This window comes from Sander vitreus, chromosome 1 (assembly GCF_031162955.1).
Source record: "Sander vitreus isolate 19-12246 chromosome 1, sanVit1, whole genome shotgun sequence".
NCBI classification, from domain to species: domain Eukaryota; kingdom Metazoa; phylum Chordata; class Actinopteri; order Perciformes; family Percidae; genus Sander; species Sander vitreus.
Genome location: NC_135855.1, coordinates 20,440,998 through 20,465,161, shown reverse-complemented (window position 1 = coordinate 20,465,161; position 24,164 = coordinate 20,440,998). Strand labels below are relative to the sequence as shown.

Here is a 24,164-nt window from a genome sequence, read left to right as displayed (position 1 = left end):
AAACGTTTTTTTTTCCGACATTTTTGGTGCTTTTTCCAAATGTTTTTGGCATTTTCTTCGTCATTTTTGTCAACCAAACTGTAAGTGAGAAGACTATATGAGACATGCAATACAGTAATACAGTCACAGATATTTGACTTTTTCCATGACATAAAAGCAATAAACTACATGTCTGGCCCTTGACGTGATTCTCATTTTCTAGTGTGGCCCTTAGGGAAGTTGAGTTCGACACCACTGCATTACATGGTACCTTCTCGACTTGCCTTTTTTGGTTTTCCATTATGAAAAAAGTCCCTGGTACCTGCCGACAGGTACTTTTTTTTAGTATCACCTCCGTCGAGGTTCCAACCGACCTGAGGCGATACCAAAAGGTGATGTGAACCTGCAGACTACTGATTGGTCAGAGAGAATCGTCACTAATCACTGCGTCATCATTGCTAGCGACAGATGGGGGGTGTCCTGAACAAACCCGACATTTTAAATAGTTTAGCCAGCGGTGTTTTTTATGCTGCCTCCAGCTTCTTTTAACCCTTTTGAAACAAAATGTGTCTTCTGGCTGTGGCAACAGCCACATGCTGAGAGTCAAAAACAACACACCTTCAACGTTCTGTGTGTGTGTCACGTTAGGTCACGGCAGTTTCCTGCGGCGTCGCTATGACGACCAGCCACGATCGCCTCATGCATCAGGCGGTACTAAATCTACAATGGAAAAAGGAGGACAGGGAACCGCAGCCGAGTCGAGTCGAGCCAGATTAGTTCTCAAAAACAACTTATGGCCTGAGAAAAAAATTAAAGAGTACAGCTACAGGCTTTACATTTGCACCAAATAATGCACAAGGGATTATGTAAAGAAATAGGTTTTATCATTTATATTTTCATCTTCACCTGGCTGCCACGGTTGAGATTTGAATCAGTACACTGCGATTGGTTAGTTGGACTCATAAGCTGTTTGTCCTTACCTGTGTGGGGATCACTGACTCTTTATTCTGTGCTATTACTGTTTGTAATGCTTGGTGGTGGTGATGGGAAGTGGGGGAAGTTATCATATGGTAGTTAGGGGGCCTTCACAGAGTCCACTCACAGAATTCACAAGCTTTACCTAATAACCTCACCACGGCTGTATTTGTGTGCTTTCAGTTTCCCTCCACAACTTCGACTGAAACTTTTGAAAATAGCACACTCCTTTTTATCCAGAACTCACCTTGGACCACCAGACGTCCCTGAGCAGTCCTACGAACACGGGTCCCAGGTTTGTTAGCAGCACACACGTAGACCCCTGAGTGCTGAACACCCACATCTGAGATCATTAGGTTCCCTGTGCCGAGTACCTGGATTCCCTCCACACCGATGGGACGGCCGTCTACTCGGGGAAAAGAGAGAGAGAGAGCAGAAGGAATTTATGTAGGGCAGAAACAACAGGACCAGATGTGCACATGTACAGTATGTGTTCATGTTCGGTGGGGGTGAACGGGGTGTGTGTACTACTACTAAAGGTCAGAGTGGGTTTAAATTGCCAGCAAAAACTAATCAAACGTATATTGCACGTTTACAGCCACAATTTGACAGAGGCAGTGCTATTTCTGGCCCTGTCAGAGGCCAAGGATGCAACTTTAACAGGGAAGTGTGTGATTCTGAGAATTGTAATGTCTAATGACAAAGCAGCCAGCACAACAGACACAATGTTTTTTTTTTTTATTGTAAGTGCAGCTTCTTTAATGGATGTTCAGTTAATTAAAGTGTTCACACTTAAACAGGAACTTTTTTTCTTTCTTCATGCCATGTCTGTCAAAGCTTTGTAGTACATTTCCTTTTAGGCAGTTACACAGGAGATGTTCCAGCCGCCACTGAGGGACCAGAAACTCTAACTGCAACTTCTAATCTCTTATCTCCTTACACAATCCATAGCCGCCTCCTCTCTGCTCTCGCTGTGCTTACATGATAAGTTCATACTTTCGTGCTCCATATCTGCAGTCTATACCATAACAATGACTCCAGTCTGCCACTGATATTAGCTATAGGGCCAAGGGTGCATTTTAATCCCTAAGATTTCCATCTACAGCCTGTAAACCTGTATGGTCTAGATTTGATGTGTTAAAAGGCCAGGCAGGGAAGCAGGGTGATGGGTACCATGCAGGACACATGCAGAGGCAGGAGCTCCAGCCAGAAATACAAACCTTATGGTCACTAGTCAGTGTATTTTTAGGTGTGCTTTCATATCTTTAATGCAAATAATTAAGGCAGGGCAAGTTTTAATTACAGTGTGTAATCACATGTGTCTGTAAATAACAACTTGTACTACTGCATGCGTCAAAATTATACAAAACGTAGAAATATAAAACAAAACAAACATAGCATTAAAGGGATTAACCATGAAACAGACAATTACATCTGACGTATTAACGACAAAGAAAATATAATCACGCAATAAAATCTATGTAAAGCTGATGTAAAAAATATGATTTTTGAGATAACATTTAATCACATGTTTACTTGTCATACACAGAAAAAAGCTATCATCACAGCAAACGCACAGTTGAAAAAGACCTTGTCTGAAGATCTAACCTCTCTCACAGCTTTCCTGGTGAAGTCAACAATTCACAAACCAGCCATTAAATCCATTAGAAGTAATCAGATGTAAGATGTAATCTTGTGGTGATGGATTACGAAGAGGACTATAGTTGTAATTCATCATGGCAAATTATTGAGATGAAATAAATCACTCCAACTTGCCTGTCAAGTGCTTTTGCTCTGCGTCTGTCATTATGATGTGTTTTATGGCCATTTCTGCATTTTTCCATTATCACTAACTTACTTCTCGGTTCAGCGAGCTTTTGTCTTAACAAAAGCAGTCTTGTTTTTTCCTTCCTTTTTCTACTATATTTCTTTCTTTCTTTCTCTCTCTCTCTCTTGCCCCTCTATCATTTTATCTCTGTCAGGCACTAATTAACTTAGTGTCAGAAAAGAAAGAGCACAAGCTAGCAGGCTGTGGTGCTGTTGAATGAACAGCAGCAAAAAAAATTGGCATTAAGGAGTGACCGATGTGAAACTATCAGATTCATTATGCAGCTTATCCCAGCCTCCCTGCCGTAATCTAATAGATACATTTCATTCTAGTGACATTGTGTAAGGCAATAGCCTCAATCTGATTATGCTCAACTGCTTGGGAGGGGCAACAATTTACATTCGGAACAGCAAATCAAATTGGATAATAGGTCAAGAAAACAGATACCAGATAAAAAAAATGGTTACGACAAACCTTTGAGTGATAGTCAAGAAAAATGCATATGGCATGAGGGGGAAACTAATCGTATGTTTCAGCACCTCATAGCAATTACTCAGAGACTCTCCGATGCTTCGAAGGAGGTTCAACTTCATGATGACGCACGCATTTATCAACAAAGAGTCGAACATAATGTTTAGCCTCAAGGCCTAATGTTGAATCATACTGCCTCATGTATACTATACTATATAATAGATGCTATATAATAGATGCTCCACTGTATCAAATGTATTCTGTGCACACAATGCAAATTACACAATGCATGACAAAGCTGTGCTGCAAAGAACATACAAACACAGAAGGACACACAGCACATAGGACCCACACAAAACACTGAAATTGTACTTCGGCGGAGTGGCACATTCGTCAAACACAAACACGTGAAAATTTCGGGGCCTTTTCTTTGATCTGATCAGGCATTTTTCTCACCTAGTCTGCTCCAAGATACGATAGGCTGAGGGTATCCGGTAGCAACACATTCCAAGATAGCAGTTTGGTGAACAGTGAGGGTGAGGTTTTCTGGACCGACCACTATCATAGGCTCTTTGTAAACAGATGACTGAGAGCCTGGGAAAAAAAAAAAAACAGGGGAGAGGGGAGAATAAGATGGGAACAAGCATGATGGATGGCGTCCTTTAATTGGATTTCTCGAGAGTGCATTAGCTCAATATGCTGCTATCTCTTGAATCAGGCAGAGAAACAATAGGTTTAGAAAATCTCAGGAATATGCTGGGTAGATAGCCTGCTCATGGTATGTAGACGTGAAATAAATTAAATATTAACAACCTGAAACAGTGAGGAGTGCCTCTGTGCTGTGTTTCACTCCTGCACTGTTATGGGCGACACAGCAGAACTTCCCACTGTCTTCCTCACGCACTCCTGTTATCTGCAGAACACCTGTGGGCAGAAGAGTGTACCTACGAGATATAAAAAAAAAAAAAAACAGAAGACAGAAGGAGACAAATATGATGAGACCTGGTAAATGACCGATAAAGTGCTGCCATCTCTAATATGTGTCAGGCCGTGATATGGCTTTGTCCAACCTCTCGTCCTTGGTGTCCACCGGACGGCTGTCTTTCTCCCAGCTGATGAGGGGCTCTGGCAGACCATGGATCTGGCACTGGAATCTAGCCACACCGGACTCCTCAGCATGTACCGACTCTGGTTGGACATGGAAGTCTGCCATGGCTATAGAGGGAGGGAGAGGGGGGATATTAGGTCATATTATCACAACACAGCTAGAGGGCAACAAGCCTGGCTTATAGGGAAGACCTTTTGTTTTCTTGAAAATAAACAACACATCTATCAAATCAACAAAGGAGAATGGAGAATTCTTCTGACACATTTATGTTGTCTTTGACTTTTCTTTTTGTTTCTAATTTAAGAAAGTTAATTGACAACAGACGGCAACTGGAAGAGATGCAGAGTATATTTCATACAAATATAATATAGCTTCTTTTTTCAATGGGATTATCTGAGTAATGCGGTTTTGATCCGAATGTTGTTTGAAGTCCTACATTTCTTAGAAAACGTTCTGAAACCCTTCCCTACAAATGTCACAATGAAGTTATAGGAGCCATTTCTGCTCAAGAGAAGACGCGACACATGTACAACTGTGTCTGAGTCATCAGTTGCTGAAGGTGATCTCTACATACATATGTAAAGTATGGGGCATATGGATTTCCTGCCATATGTTGACATTTAGTATTTAGGCCAGGCATGTTTTTAAAAATGCATGCTAATACACAAACATCACCATATAGCAAAACCAGTATCAATATCCGTACAGGGAGCCTCATTCAGCTGTACTTCACATTTCCAATGCCGGCAGAACAACAGCGGCATCAAAGGTGGAGCGAGCAACAAACTCAATTAGAGAGAGTCCCTCTTGTTCCACCGTTCTCCCACCTTCTTCAACACAAGTGTACTCATTAAATGTCAACCATAATTAACTTGGACACAGGAGGCCTTATCTAAACACTGTTAGCATAATCTCCTGCTCTTCCCAAACTGTGGCCTCCATTAATTCATTACTTACAGGACGGGAAGGAAGTACGCAGCACTATGCAGGAGGCTTATTGCCAAGGACATGTTTGGCTGTTGTCTGTATGTCCTTTTGCTATTACACTGCTATTTTGTTCCCCCGTCTTTTTCACTGTAGATAGTAAGTTCAGTATGTTTACAGGCTTATCCACTGTTTCTGCATTGAATCTTTTCTACTGACAAGCCATTCATATTTGAAAAGGGTTGATATAGAGACATAATATAGTTTAAAAGGTTTTAAATTTAAATAAAACATTCTTGTTAATGGACTGAGAGAGAGAGAGAGAGAGAGAGAGAGAGAGAGAGAGAGAGAGAGAAAATACTTCATTAAGAGTGGCAGTACTTTGGAGCAATGTGGCTGCACCAGTGGTCTACTGCTAGGATTATTCCATTTCAGAGCTAATGAGTAGCGTGGCATTCTCCAACAAGACTTGACCTTAGATCTCTGAATGGATGTATGGAGCTCTGATGAAAATTTAAACATGCTAGTGACAGCTCATTCTTCCTACGCTTGAGTTCTCTGTGAGAAGAGAAAGCATTTTTACTGTTTACATTGTATTGTATCAATACAAATAAGGACCAAAATTTCTGACTGTTTTCTGGGGCTCATCATTTTTCTTTTGCCTCTCTACTATGAGGCCACGCTTAAACAGCTGTATATCTTGCTGGGGTAATTCAGCCTAAGTGCCTATCTCAGGGGTCCAACTGCAATTTTTCCACCTGGGACCCACAACCTTCTAGCCATAAAACATTTTCTACCAACCTCACTGTGAAGCATAAATGGCTTAAAAGTCACAGAGAACTTCAGCAAATGTATCACCAAACCTCTATTATAGCACATATACAGCACTTTACATGTTCTTTAGATTAGTTCTTTAGTTTCCTTTTACCACAGGGAACTGCGAGCCCTAGAATATTCTTCTCTGTCACTTCCATTCACTAAAGTTGTAAAACACTGAAAACCTTTGCAAACTTGTCAGAAGTATCAAATTATTGTTTATTTCACAAGACAAAATATTGACCCTTTAGAACATTTTCATGGGTTCTCACTTTGTTTCGGGACTGAGTGCTGACAAAAGCAATCAGCAAAACTTTCTGTCTTGGCCTGCTGTAATACGGAGCCTGGGGCAGATGCTGGCAGAGTGTAGCATCAAATGAATGCCCTGAAGGCACTGCCACTGCACAAAGATTAGGAGTATCAGACTTTATGTGTATATCACTTTTAATACAAGCAAATGTAGCCCCTCCCCACAACACACACATACACACACAAATATATATTCACATAACACAATATCCCTCCCCATGGCTCCATTCACCCACCCCTAAGGCGATGAAAAAAGAAGAAATTCATAAAAAACACGATGATGAGCTGAGTGAGTAGTGAAACAGCTAGGAATCCTTCAGAAAACAATACAGAAAACAAGCAGCTTAGAGTGACTGATGTGATCAAAGACGCTTGCTGTCTAGGAATCCAGTCTCAAATTACTGTAAGATACAGACACACATGCACGCACACTGTTGTTTGAACTGTCCATGTGTACTGGGAGCACTGGGGACATGGAAAGAGAAACGAAATTGCCCTTGAATGCTGAGGAACAAAGGAGTTAAAAAAGGAGGACCACTGCCTATAGGAGCTTTCTTGTGCATCTCTGCCAAGTAGTCATGGTGTTCGCTGATCTGGCAGTTGTGTATGTCCGCAGACTCAACCCCCTGCTAACGGGCCCCACCCTTGGCCCTCATGCATAAAACATGTATTCTCTAGGAGGCCCACGTCTCTGTGACTATCCACACACTCGTAGACTCAGACACAATTAGAGAAATCACAATAGGGTTACATATGCAGATAAACACATACAGAAGCAGAAAGACTTGTTCACAGTCTGTGCTGGATGTATTGGAAAACAGCCGTTCGCAATCTGCATTGTGCATGTATTGTATGAGAGGTTGCAGAGTCAATCTAAAGTGGTATAGCTCAGCTACAGCACATATATATAAGAAAATGCAAAGAGCTGCTTCAACAGAAACAAACAACTGCATCGATCCCCCCTCGATGCTGCAGGAAAAAACACACATGAGTCACTCTCACTCACACAGTGCCCAGCCCCAACAGACATGTTCCTCTATTGTTTTTCACTCTTCCTTTGCTAAGACTTGACAGACACTCACACATGATTAAAGACTGTCCACTACCAGCATGAAGCTGTTGGCTTAAATGGAGCAGGTCTAATTACTGCAATAAGGGAGAAAATGGTTGGGGTGCATAATAAAAAGAAATCCATACACAAGTGCACAAGGAGGACATTGCTTCTTGAACATATGTCTGACGGTTCCTCTGTGACAACCACAAAAGAAGAGTGAGTGAGAGAGTAATATGAGGGAAGGTCACAGACAGGACATGTGAAGCGTGGTGATTTAGACGGGTAGCTGAGCTATAAATCAAGTCATCAATAGCCAACAAATAAGTGGCACTGCCTGAATGTTTGTTTTACAATTTACAACCAAATAGTTCTAATAGGGAGCCAGAAACAGGCAGAAATTAACATCAAAATTTCACATGCTGAAAACTGAAAGACACACAAAAGATGAAATATGACTCCACCAAGTGCTGATGTACTGGTACTGATTATTGGGTTTGAGGGCCAATGACTAAAAGGGCAGTCAATATTTTATTATTTCCCATTCCTTCAATTCCACACTACTGGTCATTACACACACAAGATATATTTAAGATGGTGGAATTTCTGCACTTTCCATATGAGAAACTCAGATCTATCTAATGAAGAAATGTAGATTAAATGGCAATTATTTCAATGACCCCTAGCTGCATTATTTATTTGCCTAATGGTCCACAAGTAATGATCCGTGTCTTTTTTGTTCAGTTAAACACACACGCACACAATCAACAGAGAATAATTAACAAGGTGATTAAAAGCCCACACTCTGCAGTTTTCTGTGACAACAGGGACCAAATCAGCCAATCTGATGAGACATTTCCACGTTTTTACAGACCTGTGTTTTTTTTTCTGGGCTTGGGATGATTCATTGATATGACAGAGGTAATGATGCCAGTAGACGTACATGCATCCTACAGCACCATTCAAACCTGCAGCTATGGCGTTTAGCTTCAGTGAACCTCCATGTATAAATGGCATCTCCCTCCCTCACATCTTCCCTTGCCTCCAGGCCACCCCTCGCTCTACCGTACATTTCAACCGCTTGCTCGGCTCTTCATTGCACCCCTCGCCCCACCCCCATGAGCCCTCTCAGGCTTGTGACATCATTAAGCACATGTTGTTCAAGCAACGGCGGCGATGACTGCCGTACCCAATCCACCCCCACTTTGGTAAACCAGTAAACTAAAGATGAGGCCCATAAATAATGGAGATGGTGTACACTGCTATTCCAGCGTGGACAGCCCACACTTCAACAGTCTTTAAATAGGCATCCCTAAAATAGCAGGTCCCTTTGCTTGGACCCTAGAGATGGCATTTTAATGCAGATGTGATATTTTATTATCTCCCTACTCTGCTAGGCCTCCTTCTCCCCCACCCTGCGCCCAAGCCTGGGCACTCCTTGTTATCAATCTGCTGGTTCGTGGTGCGTGATGCTTATCACCTACGAAAGGAAGGCTGCACAGGCGTGGGCTGTACTCTGTCTTCCTCTGACATTCACCCACCTCCTTTTAATGTTTTGGCACATCAACACCTTCCCATGTCACCTGCATGAGTCAAAGCATCAGTTGAGCTGCATATCTGCATATCAGCCTTCTCAGCTGGCAGATGTAAGGATGTACATGAGGTCAGTAAAGCTCAGGAACCAGACCTATTGAATTGAATTAAATTCATTTCAATTTTATTTATAGTATCAAATCATAACAAGAGTTATCTCAAGACACTTTACAGATGGAGTAGGTCTAGACTACACACTATAATTTACAAAGACCCAACAATTCCAGTAATTAATTTATATTAGAAGCTCTCCAGCCAAAATACCTGTAATATGCCTTACATAGCAGGAACCTAAAAGCATGCTTTATTGTTACTACATCTCCTGTCATACCTTATGTTTTTCTGTTGTATCTGGCATATGATCAGTCTTTACTCAACAGGAACAGGTGGTCGTCCAGTGCACACTTTGACTTTACATGTTGTAGGCATGGATTGTCTATTTTAATGCAACTAAGCAAGGAATTATTCTTTAGGACAGTTAACTCGCGCTAGAGGAAAAGTCGGGGGATCACCAAAGTCATTAGGATTCATCCTCTGGGAAACATGGATGTCTGTACACAATTTCCTTTTCATCCATCCAATATTTGTTGAAATATTTCAAATAAATATTTCATTCTGGACCAGTGTGGTGGACCAACTGATCGACCCACATTGCCATCCACAGAGCCACACCACTAGTTTGACTAAAAACTACCTGCATGATCACCTACATGTTTATGGGTTTTGAAAATAATCAATATTGAATGGTGTGCCCTTGTTTCAAATGTAGAGAGAGGACGGTGAGAAGAATGTGACAGCACAGCATGAATCAAAGACTCAAACACCAACGGATGAGCCTTTTGGGCATATCAGAACACACGGATCAGCTAAATGTCAACCAAAGAACACATACATCCTGTTCACTTCAAATACAAACCTAGTTTTTCTTTTCGTGATTTTCCAGCCTTGTCTTCTGTGATTTCCTCCTACTTGATTTTCTTTAACTCACAGCTGAACATGACCGATTTTCTTACTTTGCCGCTTTTCACATTACAAAATTGTTTTGACTGGAATTTAATAGCCTTTTCTACTTGCGTTACAAGCTTGTTTGCATTCCTGTGGTGTGATTGTCCTTAGATGTTGTGTTGATCAATACTGTGGAGCTTGTGTGCACTAAGTTAAATATAGTAAGATTGATGGCTGCTATTAAGGCTCCCTGTAGAAGGTGCAGGAAGCAGCAAAGCTACAACAGTTACCACTCACAATAATGCTTAACATTCTCCTCTGTTTAACCGAGGAAGTTAATGAGAGGCAACGATATGCTGAGTAACCCGAAAAATAGTAACGCCTGTACATTATAATGCAATCCAACATAACAGTTCTGTAATTAAAACTACCAAATGTAACAAATGTCCCAGGGCTGTAGTACTTGAGTCTGGACTCAAGACGTTTTTCTATTGTCTCTGACTTGTCTTGGACTCGTTGGTATTTGGACTCAGACTTTGGTATTTGGTATTTGGACTCAGTCTCAGACTCGTCAAATATTCTAGCTGGACTCGACTGAGTCTAGCACTATACTTTTTTTTTCAAAAGTAACTTTCTCCTTCAAAACTAAAACATTGATGAAGCGTGCTTGTTCAGAAAACAGGTGTTGGTTTAATTCAAAAAGTCCATCTAGAACAGGCTTTGACATTGACCGCCTGGTGTATGCCTGGCTTTGTCATATACCTCAATCATCATCAATTTCATTTTGTCCACAGACATAATGTCAGTGAGCACTTTGTACTATGGATTCTTTTTCAAGTTCAGGATTGGGAACATTTTGTTTTTTTAGTGACAACTTTCTTGCTTGTTATTTGGTCAATTTTCCATTGGCAGTCCATAATGTTCTTGTTACAACAGAAAAAAAGGCTCAACAGCTAAAATGTGAAGTTGCAGCTCAGCATTATGTGACTTAAGTGAAATTGCTCAACTTAAAGTAAATAGTATGGCCTAAAGTGTTACACTGCACCTGCTTTTTATCATTACAAATAATAATAAAGCAATATGATCATCTTAAAATAGAAGATCACATAAATTATGAACAGGTAAGAAAGTGCTCTTGAACAGGATTCTTTTTTTTTACTGTCTTGGTCTTGACTGTCTCTTATTTGGACTCGGTCTTGACTTGGACTTGGACATCTTCGGACTCGGTCTTGACTCGGCCTCGACTAGCCCTGGTCTTGGACTTGTCTTGGACTCGACAAAAGTGCACTTGACTACAGCCCTGAAACGTCCTATATGAAAGTTTGAAGATCTACAGTTCCATGATTACTGAGCAAACTCACATATCTTATACTGATGGTGCAATGCAGTCGAAAGCTCCAGAACAAACTACCTTTGTAAAATTTGGGGCTATAGTTTACCATGATGCTGTACTGAATTAGACCTGAATTGATTAGTCAATTAATCATTAATTATTCAGCAACTATATTGATAATCAAATGCAATTGCCTGACTCTTTTATTTAGCACATATGCCTCGTTTCAGCTTCTCAATGCTTCTTTTCCATGATATTAAACTAAATCTCTTTGGGTTTTGAACTGTTGATTGGACAAAAAAAGCAATATTATTATGTCAGATTGGACTTTTGAGAAATTGTGACTTGCACAATTTAGTGTGCACTTTTTAGTATTCTTAGTACTTTATGGAACAATCAATCAATCAATCAATACATCATATAACTATATATAAATAATAAACATAATCATACATTGCAGACCTATTCTTGGATTGTGCAACATTGTGAGGGTTTTCAAATATTTAGCTCCTATCTACAGTAAATATAGTAAAGCAATTTAGTTGTTTATATCTTGTTTCATCTGCTTAGTATTAATTACATAAAGCAATATTATATAATATAATATTGCTACTGTAAACCCTTTGGTGACTCAATAACATTATAGGCTTGTCTATATTCATTACAGTCATAACATCCATTAATGTACTGCCTGCTAAGATGGCCAATGCTGAACAAACACTGAAACTGAATAATTAGATACATAGATACAAAGTTAGCTATCACTTGCTCTGCATCAGCTATTAGTAGCAAAGTAATTAAGGTAAGAAGCTTTTTTGGTCACACAAAGAGAGTATGATGGGAAGGCACATTCTACACTGTCTAGTTGTGTTTTCCCCCCACCCCTCCTAACCTCTCCACCCCAGGCACAAAGCCTAGGCCCCTGGTGCCCTGCTCTATGCTTGTGCCTCCGTCACACCCTTTACTCCTGCACCACTTCAAGCCCCCTCCACCCTACACCACACCCCATCGTCCCTCTGGCCTCTTCTCCTCCCTCTCCAGCACCCCGTGCTCATGCACTCTTGCTCTGCCCCAGTAGCCCCAAATCTCCACACTAAGCATCCTACACTCACTTTAGCATGCCTAATTAAAGAGAGACCCATTAAAGCACAACAGATGCTGAAAATTAAGGGATTATTTAAATGATTCCCAGTTGTGGCTTTGGGTAAGATTAGAGACAAGCGAGAGAGTGAGAGAGCTGGGGGAGGACAACAGAGAAAGGAGGGTTAAAATAACAGACAAACCAGTGCCATGACAAGTGGCCTTTGATTTAAAATGAACTGCCAGTGTTTCTCCTTGTTTATATTGTTTCCTTTTTAAAAAAAAAAAAAGTGTTTAATATGTTTGTGCATGCAGACTCACATGCAACAAAGAAGGGATTTGACGTGTGAGAACAAAGAGAGCGTGCCTTTTGTAACATTTCAGTACTAACTGGGCGTAAAACTGCATACTTATTAAACACCTTCAAACATTCCCTCATTATAATCAGAGACATGGCTCAAAAGGACATATTTTCTACTTTCCAAAGCCCTCACTACTGCCTATCACATAATCTAGTTTACTCTAGAACACAGAAGTCTTTCTCTTTATCATGCAACAAGAGGGTGGGCCCAGGACGTTCAGCCGCTAGCGTCTCATGGCGGTCCTGTGCATCCTCTCTGAAACACCCACAGGCATCTCTACACTGACAAACACCCTGATGATCACCTACAAGTTTGGTGCAAAAGAAAGACCTGACGGACCAGTGGAAGATGAGGACAGAGGACAGATGTGAACTGTTTTGAGAGTTGTGTTTTTATCTTTATATGCTGTCTAGCTATCACCTGAATGTAACTTATTGCATTTAAGAAATACCTCTGTTAAAACAACATGCAGCCTAATAGCCTTCCTTTTCTGTTTATGGTTCTGCTTCTGCTCTGGTATAAAACAAAAACAGAGTGATAAAGAGGGTCTGAGGTTAGAGACAGCTCAGTGAATGTGCATACTCTCCCATACTGTAACTGCAGCCTGGAATGCTCTACTTGAAAAAAATGTGATCTCTTAACTTGCACGCTCCTTAGTGTGTCCCTGTCAAATTGCCACCTTATTAAGGACACTGCATGTGGGATAGCCCCAGAGAGCTGAAGTCTCATCAACCTTTCAAGCCTACGTTCCAGCAAGGTGCTTTCCTTGTGATAGAAGTAACATACTTTTCACTGCCCAGTCCAGTAGTGGGTAACCATTTAACTCAGACTTTGGACAGAACACATCTAAAAGCCACTAAAATATTACAAGAAAGTGGTCGAGATTTGGGCTCTGTATAAACTGCTGATTTCCTACTTTTTCTCTCCTCTTTAACTTGCGAGGTAGCGGATAGTAAATCTTTTAAGTTAATGAAATTCTTTTCTCTTGAGCATTTCAGGGAGCATTAAGCTTTCCTTGAGGGTCTGTGCTCAAAATCAATTGGTGGAAGAATAAATTCACCTACTTTACTTGCACACACACTCCTTACACACTCACACACAATCATAATTCTTAGCACAAAAGCGTCACCAAGACAAGACAACAGAAGTAATTTACCACTCGTATTTTTTTTTAATTCATTTTAAAATCATGCTTTTATAAAAAACATAATTTTACAAATGTTTATTGCAGAGAGTAATGCACCTTTTTCAGACCTGATTGTTGCTGGGAAGAGGCTATGCCTTCACAGTGCCACTTTCTACTTGCCCAGAGGCCACATATCTAATTAATATCGCCAATACCTCAGCATACAACTGCCTGCTTTAGAATTCAAATGAGATGCCTCTCCGGTCATCCAACCAGTATATATGAGCTCATATCCACATGAATTATGTGCTGTCTTTTATTCAGCTCATTCACTGTACGCCCTCTAAGCAAAAGCGAAACCCTACAACTGCTTTATCCCTATATTGTCTTGTCGCTTTTTGGTGTTTGAGAGTTTGTAATATTTTTAAACGTTTTAGAGACATCTGGGGTAAGATAACATTTATATTCAAATGGAAATGCCATTAAATTCTTCTTTGGCTCGTCTCCGCCTCTTGTTTTGTGAAGCCAAAAATAAGCGAGGCCCGCAGACAGCAGTGGCTCTGAATAACAACCTGGATGGACATTTGGCATCACAATTATCCTCAGTCCAACACTCATTACTTCCCCCTCATTAGAGGACAACTGTTGGGTAGTGAGGCCAAGTGAAGTGAAGTGAATCTCTCCCCAAAAGTCTTCCTTTGTGCTGCTGTTTCTTGATCATATTGCTGGTAGAAAGAATATATATACATGTATTTTATGTCATTTAAACTGTATGTATTTTATTTTTCTAGCCCTCCTACCCCTTTTCCTAAGTGGCTTTGCCACTTGTCAGGCCGCCATTGTAAATAAGAACCTGTTAACGACTTGCCTAAAAAAATAATGGTAAAATAAATAAATAAAATAAAATAAGTCTAGAGAAAATTTTGAGATGAATATACCTCAATGTGTGAGTGTGTTGTTGATGTGAAAGTGTAGCATGCAGTGTTAACTATGCATCTGACAGTGATTTTGATGGGGGCTGGATTTATCCAGGGGTAGATGGATGACCCCACATCTGGCACTCCCATGGGAGATCTGAAAGACACAGGGCGGGACCGGCCCATGCGCTCCACTGCATCTCACAGCACCCTGAAAACTGGGCTCCCTAAATGCCTGAAATGGCTTTGTAAATCTCCCCCTTCTTCACTCCATCACACAGACACACACACACACACACACACACACACACACACACACACACACACACACACACACACACACACACACACACACACACACACACACACACACACACACAGAGAAGCCTCTGGCAGTTGTAAGAGGGAGATCCAATGTGCCTCAGTTGTGTGGTTCCCATTGGGTATTTATCTATATGTCTCAGTGTCTCTGTTGGTTTCCAAATCCTCACGTCACAGTTTCCAAAAATGCAATCCTGTCAAGACTTCACACAAACAAATGAGTGACAACTGCATTTCCAAAATCTCCAGTTGTCCATATTATATAAATCTCCAGTCTAGGGCTGGGCAATATGGGCCAATTTAGTCTATATCCACGACATTCCACTTCCGGGATTGTTCAGGTGCTGTCGGAAATTCTGCCGGATGTCATTCATTTCGGCCAGATGTCCGTTACCTTCCGCTTTCTTTGTGTTGGAGTTTTAAACTCTGGTTGATTTATGAGGACTATGGTTAACTGCAGGGTGAATCGAGAATAGACTAGACTAGACTATCTGTCCAATCTGAGTCTTCTGTTGCATGACTAAAACAACCTTTGAATGTACACATGTTCCACCAAAACAAGTTCCTTCCTGAGGCTATTTTGCAAAGAGTGGCGCTTAGCTCCGCCCAAGACGATTGTGATTGGCACTTGTAATGACATTTCGAATATGTTAAGAGGCTAAAAACACGTTTAAAACTTGCCCTGTTTCAGCCTCCTGGGTACAAACTGTAGCAGGAGGATAACACGGTGTAGGCAGCACCGATTGTTTTCGTTTTTTCTCGCTACTGACAGCACTCAAATTTACAAACAACAGAGCTACGTGTTGAAATCGACCGGAATTCTCCTTTAACGTTGTTTACAATAAAAACCTTTCCATTGATTTAACAAGAATTAGCTTAACGTAGGACTAATAAGTCAGAGTAAAAAAAAATCCATATGTTCCATATTATGAAACATACTGTAGAGGAGAATGACTTTGGTCATAAAGCACCATGGTGTGCACAGAGTAATCTATTAAAAACCTTAACTTGGAGTGTTTGTGTGTTCAGGTTGCTGACGATATCGGTCATTTCTGAGAAATTATCCCTTGTTACTTGGATACCAGCCCTGGGACAGACTGTCACTTTTACCCTCCGCTTCAAACACGTGGACACACTTATTTACGCATGATGGCTTATACATGGCAAAGGTGGACAGACATGAATGCACTTACTGAAATGCACAAAAAATAGTTTCTGTTTCTTTCTCTCTCTCTTTCTCTCTCTCTCTCTCTGACATGCACGCACACACACACAGAGACACACATACAATCACTCACACCCCTCCCTGCTCCGTCAGCTCAACTGACAGCAGTAATGAGTTTCTTCTCTGTGTAAGCCAACTGGCACCCACTCAAGGGAATTTTTCAGGCTGAATTGCAGCCATTAATCACAATCGTGGGTAACACGGTGCCATGAGATGCGTTCATGGGGGGTAATAGGACTACAACGTACAAAAGGAGGAGCTTGCGATTGTGACAAAGTCAGAGGGAGTGGACTGATGACGAAGGAATAAGAAAGACCATTAAAAAAAGCACAATAGTGCTTCATAAACAAAATTAAAATGTTTGGATTGGTAAATCATCTCCCTCTTGTTGAGAGCAAGCCTGGGGTTTGGCTCATAATGGGCTAAATGGAGGCTAAAGATAGGAAGTATCAAAACCCCAGATGTCCTGTTCTTTAAATATGAGCTCAGTTATTGGGAGGAGAGATGCTGTGACATCAATCATGATCAACAAGATAGGTTGGACGTTCTTCTGCCAACCACCGCATGCCTTCAGGAACTTGTAGCAGCTGCACAGACATACATTCATGTAAATGTAAACAGAGAAAGAAATGTGTGTGCCGAAGACTCAGGCCTAAATGCATAACATGTAGCAAAGAGAGGGGCAATGGAATAAAAACGGAATCATTCCTACAGTGACAGCAGCCTTTTAAGAGCATGGAGCATTTATGTTAATGACAAAGAGAGCAGCAGCCATTAATGTATGGAGAACTGGCATCGCCTTGCTTTGTGACGTGAAGACATTGTCACCACTACATCCTCTTGTTAAGACAGCTGGAAACAGGAGGCAGACTTTGAGTTTCCAAGTCTGCCTCCTATTCTTTTCTTTTCACTGTCTTTTCCCTCCTTCTTTCACTCCATTCAAGATGTGAGCTGACTGCAATCATCAGGGATATTACTGTCCCTTGCTGATTTTAGGAACCCAGCTGCCCACTTGCCTCCAAACTGGCTAATCCCAATGAATTAATGTTAAAATGCAGTTAGTAACCCCTAGCTCTTCTTGTCACACATGTGCCACGCCTAATGCATGGAGCCTAGTTCACCCCAATTCAGCAGCAAGACTAACCACAGAGGAAGAGATGCAGAGGAGGAGAAAAAGGAAAGGCAAGTGCAGGCACTGTCATAACTACTTAGTGTTACAAGACAGTGGGTGAGAAATGAAAGCCCTTTGTCTCTGCCTCTACCTACAGTGTGTGTATGCAAACAAAGACACTGTATTTGTTATGATGGCATATCTTTTCTATTAGATAATGAATTTTCAGCACTTGAGTAAACAAAGAGCCGCTCTGGATTTACATAAATTGAGAGAAACATTTTTTTCTATGGAAAAAGAAAGGCCCTAACAAATGCTACAAAGACAAAACCTACTGTATAGTTTATTTCATTGTTCAAAATCCTTTAAATAAAATTCCTGTCAATTCATTAGGATTATCAGTTAGTGCTGGATTAAACTGACTAATTGTAGTTCCAATCAGCTCAAAACATACATGTTTGGTTACCTCTTTACTACTGTTGGGTGTGATAGTTTGCATAGATTACCTTTGGGCTGCGACTAACAATTATTCTCATTGTCAATTATTTTCTTGATTAATCTTTTTGTTTATAAACGTCAGAAAATGACATATTCAAATTGCTTGATTTGTTCGATCTACAGTCCCAAAACCAAACGATATTCAGTTTGCTGTCGTATAAGGCAAAGAATAGTAGCACATCCTTACATTGGAACCAGGAAATAGTTAGGCATTTTTGCTTAAAAAATTACTCAAACAATTAATCGATTATCAAAATATTAACCCACTAATTCTCTGTGAAACAACTATCTTTTTAGCTAGTCCACCTGTTCTGGTTTTTAACATTTGAAGTAGCTGAGTACAATACATCAGTTAATGTTTTTTTTCCACTGACACTAAATTACTATTTTTACCATACAATATTGTGATACAGTATGTTACATAATAATTTACCTGACTAAAAGTCAACACCCGGGGTGTTTCTACAGTAAGTACTCACATATCAATGTTTCTGTACTCTGCTTTTAAATAAGCACCCTGTAGTGCTAGCTCTCTCTGACTGTCATGCTGTCCTCTTCGTCCATTCCCTGCAGTGGATGGGAGGAGCTCTACCAAAGGCTGTCAGACATAAGCACATATCACTGGGCTCTCCCAGCCTGCCATCAGCCAGCTAACCCTTAAAACTGTCTTCCCACTCACAAATAATGCCTATGCTGGAAAATGGAGAGGGCTATTACACTACGAGCATCATGTTTCATCTTTTCACGTCGAGGCAATGAAATGGTCCGCCTTACGACTTACTAACACACGACATAAACCACTTCTGTAAAGCAAAAAAAAAACCTGAGATACATTCATAAATATGATTAAAGACTGCAGTTGGACGGTGATACAAAATCTTTATGTGATTATAAAATAAACACATCTTGTCCACTAAGCAGCTACTGAAAGAGTTGAAGCATCTCTTACGATGGATCCTAAAATTGCTACTACATCACTTGAGGTGGGAATTAAATGACATGTTTCAATGATGTTTTCAAGGAGAAAAAAAGGCCTCAGTAACATGTCTATGTGTAAAGGGAATGCCCACACTGCACATTAGTTACTATTTTTTACTAGCTGCAGGTCTAGGTATGTACAGTCACTGACCATGAGCCTGTGCAAGAGTGTGCACACGTCAGTGCATTTATTTGATGTTAAGCGTAGGTAATGTGCACGTTACAGTGAGAAATTACGAGTGTGGGGTCAGGGGAGTAGTTTTCCAGCATGTTCTAACGGCAGAGGCGTGCTTCTTTAAGTTAAGCGAGCCGGCCGCTGTTGCTTTGCATCCTGCTGCCTGTCGAAAGCTGCCCTTGAAACAAAGCTGCTGGGGTCAGGAGGTTACGGCACAGCATCAGAATGGAATGTTCCTTCCTGGTTCAAGGTCCAGCCTCCAGAGCCAGAGGGGCCCAGAGATCATTTGAGACCACCGACACATGCTCCATCTATTTTACTCCCCACCTCTCTCCACTTTAATCTACCCCGGCATTGGTGGACACTTATTTTGCTGTGGCCTACTTGCTCTGCCACTGTAATCACTCAAATGAATGCTGCCTAGTCACTTCTACATCATGACTGCATTAAGTCCACCATCAAAGAAAACTCAAATGAAGTGATTAGAGGTATATGTTGTGTAATGCTGTATCGCACAGTACTTTTCGAATCAATGCACATGGTTCTTCAGGCTGCAGTTATTTTTTATTATCAACGGATCTGATATTTAATTTAGTGTCTAATCCAAGGTTTATCCTTTCAGCTCTATAAATACTGATTACAATATGCTAAAGCCCTAGATGACGCCTTCAAAAGTCTTTTTTCAACCAACAATCCAAAAACTTAAAGATAATCAGTTTACTAAGACATATTATAAATTTACAACACCGAATGTTCTAATATTTGTAATAATAAATGGAAATATAAGCCTCTTGGTCATTAGATTCCCAAAAGTGATACATGGTAACAAAACTACAGACATTGCAGGTAACAGGTTGTCAGGAAGAAAGTGGCCATCCCAATAATCTTTCATCGCTTGCCAGCAGTAACCTCTTCTAATTGGTTCCTGTGGAAATTTCATCCCTGGTGACCGACTGCACACACACTGGAGCCCGACAGGCCTTTAACCCCAAAACACTTGGGTGCTCTGTCCGTATGTGACAACTATGGAGAAATAAGAATAAGAAACTTTCAGTGACGATCCCAGTGAGTTCATGTTTTTAAAGTAAAACCCTTATTTTAGAATTTGATTGTGAAGACGATTACAATGCATGCACACACACAGAACCTAAACCCATTCAATCATTTCCTCCCATAATCTCTCACAGTATCACACTCGCCCTCCCTCATTAGCCCCCAATTGAAAGTTAACAAAGTAAGTGTTCCAACATGCTGATGCTGGTCAAATAAAAGCTTTAATGCAGAACCTAAGTATTATTATTTTGTGAGGAAATAATTGAAAGCCAACATTCACTTAGTGAAGTATGAAACACGTCTGAAAATAACAGGAGTAATAGAGGTAGACAACTACGTTGTTATATAGAACTGACTTTTATTCGCAGTGATCAACTATTAAGCTCGCTTGGAAAAACAGAAATCGTATGACAGAGACAGATAAATGTCCTTTCTGAGTGAGTGAAAATGTGCTTATTGTGCTCTTGTTCTTCCAGGCTGCTGCGTGGCTTGTTTGGAAAAGGGCAGGGTTAGAGCTGCGATGCTGTGGCAGGTTTGGGCCACCTTATTTCACTGCCAAAGCCAAGGTCACTGCCACTGCCCCGGGGCCAGCAGACAGGGGGTGGGTCCCCACTGGGGAATGAGCAGGAGGCTGAGCGTTGGAGGAGGGGAAACGCAATGGGAGGAGAATTAAAAAAAGGGGAGGGGTATTCTGCCCTAGTGCACACAAAAAGGTCACCGTTTCCCAGATAAACCCCCCCTCCCCGTCGTCCAGCTCCTCATGACCTCTGAACCCTCTATTTCTGAGTCAATGCTGAAACAGAGGGTGAAGGAGGAGGAGGGAGGGTGCAAGGGGAAACACACCAACCCAGAGTCAGCAGTAACAAAAGGGGGCCTCAGCCACAGCTAGCTGAGTCGGTCAGGAGAACAAACTCTCAGGCCACCGTCACAAAGCAGAGCCACCAGAGGCTACACATCCACGGCTGTCACGATCATGCATTTTACAAGTTGACGCTTAATTGTCATACAAATGATGGCTATTAACGATTTAATTGTCTTTTTCTGTTCATTTTATGCCACACAGCCGTGCTGCGGTGTACTTAACAACTTCACTGCTAATTTCTTCTCTAATCCGATCTAACATCTGTCTGCTCTGAGCACCTGTCTGCTCCACTGTCACTCACACTCTCTCAACACACACACACTGACATTTCTTCAACGACCCATGCTACTCTTTTATGTGAATTATCTAATTAGAAAAGCTGAAAGGAAGCGAAAACTCCAGCATAACTTTCCCTAGAGCTATCAAACACACTGATGTACCCATGGTGGAGACTCTCTGCTATAAATAAAAAGAGTCGTTATCAGCACCTCTCTGTCATCATCTTGCTTCGGAAAGCAACAAATACCGTCTCTGGAAGAACCTGCCCAACAGCAGCAAGATCAAGACAGCCAAGTTCTTTTCTTTCCCAACCTTGGAACCTTGCTGCCACATTTGTAACATTGGCTTTAAATTCCCTTGATCGTGGAATCCAACGATTATATAAAATGATTGCGGTCAGCTCAAATTATCGCAACAGGCCTGTGCACATCTCTACAGCCTCTGCCTGTTCCCAGCCACTCCACTGCCCTGCATTTCACAATTAACAATAAGTGCTGCTCTGCTCCGAGAGGTACCCCAACACACACAAACACACACACACACACACACACACACACACACACACACACACACACACACACACACACACACACACACACACACACACACACAGACTAGAGAGGGGAAAGGTGGCTGAGGCCCAGAGAAGAGCTGCTGCTGCCTGCCCATCACTGACTGGCCTTTGTCTCCCACTCTTCTGCTTATTGGCCACCACAGAAAGATTTCCTGATCCCTGCTTAAACAAAATGAAAAACTAGACTGAGGGGCCCTGTGTGTGTGTGTGTGTGTGTGTGTGTGTGTGTGTGTGTGTGTGTGTGTGTGTGTGTGTGTGTGTGTGAGAGAGGGGGAGATAACGTTATACTTAACGACATTATGTTTACTAGTTTACTATTATCTCTACTACTAATACCTCCACCTCTTGTCTGTCTTTGTCCTTATTACACATTTCACACATGCTAAACAAAATGTCTGCCAAAGGAGAAGACAGGAAGAGGGAGTTTTGCTGTTTTTATTGGTGGATGGTGCAGACCCTGTAAAGGCTTTTAACTGCCCAATCTGGCCATAAAGCCTCTGTTAAGTGTAGTGAAGCGCGGTGACGGGGCAGTAGCGAGAGTTAGCCAAGCCTCTAGTGAAGCCTGGAATCATGGGAACACCAAAATACACACTCAATACACACCCACATACGTATCCTTGTGCTTCTCTCCTTAGGAGGACCCTCTTTTGCCTGACCTTAAGGGGGCTGTACTCCATATTCAGAACATTAATATATATTTGTCTTGTGTTGGACCCCAGGAAGAATAGTCTTCACTACGGTGATGACTAATGGGGATCCTTAATAAACAATAATTAATATAGCAGTAAACAACTATTTTCTATGATATAGATATAGTGGAGTAATGGCGTCCTGAGCAGAGAATTAAGTCACACTTCCTCTGTGTGTGTTGTAATCCAAGCTTCTATGTTCTGTGTTGTGATAGCCGGTCCGGCCGCGCGTGCATGTTAGTGCCTTGTGCAACGGTAGCCGACGCCAACGGCAGTGAGAAAGCGTTGGTATTTGATGAGTTGGGGAACGGTCTGTTAGAGACAATCCCAGAACCCAGACCACTTTTTTTCTGAACATCGAATACAGCCCCTTTAAAGCTTTAGTGCGTAGTTTCTGTCTCCCCCATGAGGAATTCAAAGTAATGACAACAACACTGTCGGAAGCCTTCCATGTTCGCACACCGCCGCCACCACCACCCCTTCCTCCACGCAGTTATTAGTAGCCAAGGAGGACACGGAGGATTAAAAAAACATGGACTCTTCAGAAGAGGTCATTATCTTCACTCGAATTTCTGCGTGCGAAAGTCACTGGATGACACCATTTAGTATACATAGCCATACTGAGAAATACAGAGAGTTTTGTGGAGCTGATAGTCTTAATTAGCTTTGTATCAACTCATTTGGCAATGGCTTGAGTTAATTTTTATAAAAAAGTTATGCACTAAAGCTGTGACCTAAACCACATCCTCATTTTGATGTCAACACTACATGACGGTTTAAACTCTAATGGGACCTTAAAGAAGTGGGGACCAAGCAAAATACCACTTTTGTCTTCACTCTGCAGGACTGAAACACAAACACTCTTCCAAAGGGCCAGGAACTAAAGATGAGGAAAATACAGACATGCTGGCATAAAAGCACAGGATTCATCACTAACACATGCTCGTCACAGACAAAACGCTTAGTAAGTCCAAATCAAAACAAGTCAATGCAAGATTGCTGTGTATCGATTGTAAAGCCAGACTCATTCGGAGACTGGCCCGTACGTCCAACCTTTGGCCCGGCCTCTGCTCTCTCTTTCACCTTTCACCTCTATTAATAAGGAATTTCTCCCATGAGCCTTAAAAGTAGGCAGAAGGAATTTTAGGCCCCCCTTTTCATTTGTTTATTTGAGAATAGCTAGGGTGGTCCAGAGACATCCGGAGACCAACACACACACACACACACACACACACACACACACACACACACACACACACACACACACACACACACACACACACACACACACCTTCAAACAAGGGTGCAATCCCAACATTGAATAACTTCAATAACAACTACAGTAAGACCTGATCTTAGTTGAAGCTGATCCTTGTACAGGTAAAGGCTAGATGTGTTGTTTACATTATACAATATACCTGTTAGCATTGTTTAAACCTTTTTCAAAGTCAACAATGCTTTTAATGAGAATGAAATAAAAAAAATTTAAAAAGACATAATCTGAATGGTTTTGGTCTGGATGATCAGCTATAGTGTACACAGCTGATAAGAGCAGCTGCTGGATATACAATGTAAATTTAAT

At 41.3% G+C, this 24,164-nt stretch overlaps 1 protein-coding gene across 1 annotated transcript in view; it reads right to left on the bottom strand.

Annotated features, from left to right (window-relative positions):
• igdcc3 (immunoglobulin superfamily, DCC subclass, member 3) overlaps positions 1 to 24,164 on the bottom strand; it is a 57,564-nt gene that overhangs the window by 19,731 nt on the left and 13,669 nt on the right. The window contains exons 3-6 of the mRNA XM_078257339.1: positions 4,324 to 4,468; positions 4,067 to 4,197; positions 3,710 to 3,847; positions 1,202 to 1,360 (exon numbers count right to left, since the gene is read on the bottom strand). Coding sequence (XP_078113465.1) covers positions 1,202 to 1,360; positions 3,710 to 3,847; positions 4,067 to 4,197; positions 4,324 to 4,468 — 573 coding nt within the window. The remainder of the gene's footprint in view (positions 1 to 1,201; positions 1,361 to 3,709; positions 3,848 to 4,066; positions 4,198 to 4,323; positions 4,469 to 24,164) is intronic.